Consider the following 1711-nt stretch of genomic DNA (forward strand, 5'->3'; position numbering starts at 1 on the left):
GCGTCCCTGCTCGTCGAGTGGCCCCAGGGGAAGAGCAGAAACTGGCCGTAGCTGTGCAGGGCGATGAAGGCCCTGGTGCGGTCGAGGAGCGGGCTCAGGTACGCCATGCGGGTCCGGGTCTCGATCTCGGACGCGGCGCGCGTCCCCGGGTAGAGGTTGGAGCACATGTCCCAGGAGACGCCCGTGGCTGAGCGGGGGAGATGCAGGTTACTCATACAGTCGCCAGCGCGTCAGCCCTGGTTATACTGTACCGGATGCAGGCGTGCGGACGGGTTGCCTACTCGCAACTTGCACGGCGCCGTGAGCAGGCACCTCGGCGAGCGACTGTAGGCAAGCCCGCACGCACGCCTTCGTCCAGTACAGTATAACCAGAAGAAAGAACGGGGCTGACTGACCACCCCTGTAGGTAGTGTAGGTGGGCAAGTGCATGCCCGCGATGTTACTTACTTCCCCAGTGATGGGGGAAGTTCCTGTTGAGGTCAGCGCCGTGGCAGCGGACCGTGGTGCGCGCGCGGGACTTGCTCCAGAGGCGGTCCTGCGGGGTCATGAGGGTCATTCGTGCTGCACGGCGTTCAGTTCACTGCCACGCTGGCCGTACATACCGTGGTGTGCGAGTACTCGTAGCCGTCCGGGTTGACGGAGGGGAAGACGTGCCACTCGTAGGAGCGCGCCAGCCGCCGCACCTCGGGGTCCTCGCCGGCGACGAGCTGGTCCAGGACGAAGGCGGCCGCCGCCGTGGACGCCCACTCGCGGCCGTGGACGCCGCCCTCCAGGATCACGACGGGCAGGTCCGGGGCGTGGGCGACGCGCACGCCGAGGATGTGCCGGCCCTCGGAGGTCAGCCCACCCTTGACGACGCTCGCCACGCCACCGGACCGCTTCGCCAGCTTGTACATCCAGCTGTAAATCTTGGAGGGGGAGGAAGAGAGGGATTACCGCCAAAAATTAATCACACGCCCAACTTTATATCGTTGTGGTGAGTAGAAATGGGCGAAGTACTTACGGTATCAATGCGATAAAAGTTGTCAAAGCCGAATTCACCGTGACGGTCACGTCCGACGTCAGACTGGGTTTGGTTGTCGATGTGTCTGAAAAAATAAAGTCTTACAATTTGTCGACCAGAAAAGATTGATGCCAGTTGGCTATAGGTCGTTTTTGTCTCACCCCTGCACGTTCCGAATCATGACGCTTTGCTGTAACCCGTGGCTCTCCAGGTCACCGACGACGCCGTCGAGCCGCCAAGGTGGTACGCAGATGTGCACCTCCTCGCCCGCCCGCGATGCTGGCCTCCAAACGTCCACCTGCACTCAGGCGCACAGCCACATGTTTGTCATCGCTCCCGTGGTCGTGCCAAAGTTTCCGAAGCGCCAAGTTCACCCACCTCGCTGTCGTGGACCAGTATCTTATCCAAGGCGTCCAGGTCGGCCGACGTGCGCGGCACGACCCGGAGCACGACGTGGCCGTCGTACCGCCGCTCCTGGGTCTCGTCCTGACTGCGACCGGCGGCGGCCTCGCCGCTGTCGAGCCCCAGGGTCACGGGGGAGGGCTCTGGCACCTCGGCGACGGCGGCCGCGGCCGCGGACAGCAGACAAAGCACGAGCACGCGCATTGCGAGACGAGAGTGGACTGACGGGGAGCTCGGCTCCGATCACCTTCATCCCCGGACGACCTGCACCCAACCCAAACCAAAGCCCCCCGCCCCCCGCAGCTC

At 63.8% G+C, this 1711-nt stretch overlaps 1 protein-coding gene across 1 annotated transcript; it reads right to left on the reverse strand.

The window, feature by feature from the left end:
• Positions 1–4: 4 nt before the first annotated feature.
• Positions 5–1608, reverse strand: LOC113206365 (zinc carboxypeptidase A 1-like; the record flags this gene model as incomplete). The annotated part of the gene is made up of 5 exons (XM_052275992.1): positions 1165–1608; positions 1004–1088; positions 603–908; positions 448–565; positions 5–187 (listed from the first exon to the last, which is right to left on the reverse strand). Coding segments are annotated over exons 1-5 (712 nt in total), but the record flags the coding sequence as incomplete, so codon positions are not given.
• Between the last annotated feature and the right edge of the window lie 103 nt (positions 1609–1711).

This window comes from Frankliniella occidentalis, unplaced genomic scaffold, assembly GCF_000697945.3.
Source record: "Frankliniella occidentalis isolate FOCC.00 unplaced genomic scaffold, Focc_3.1 Scaffold1331, whole genome shotgun sequence".
Lineage (NCBI taxonomy): Eukaryota > Metazoa > Arthropoda > Insecta > Thysanoptera > Thripidae > Frankliniella > Frankliniella occidentalis.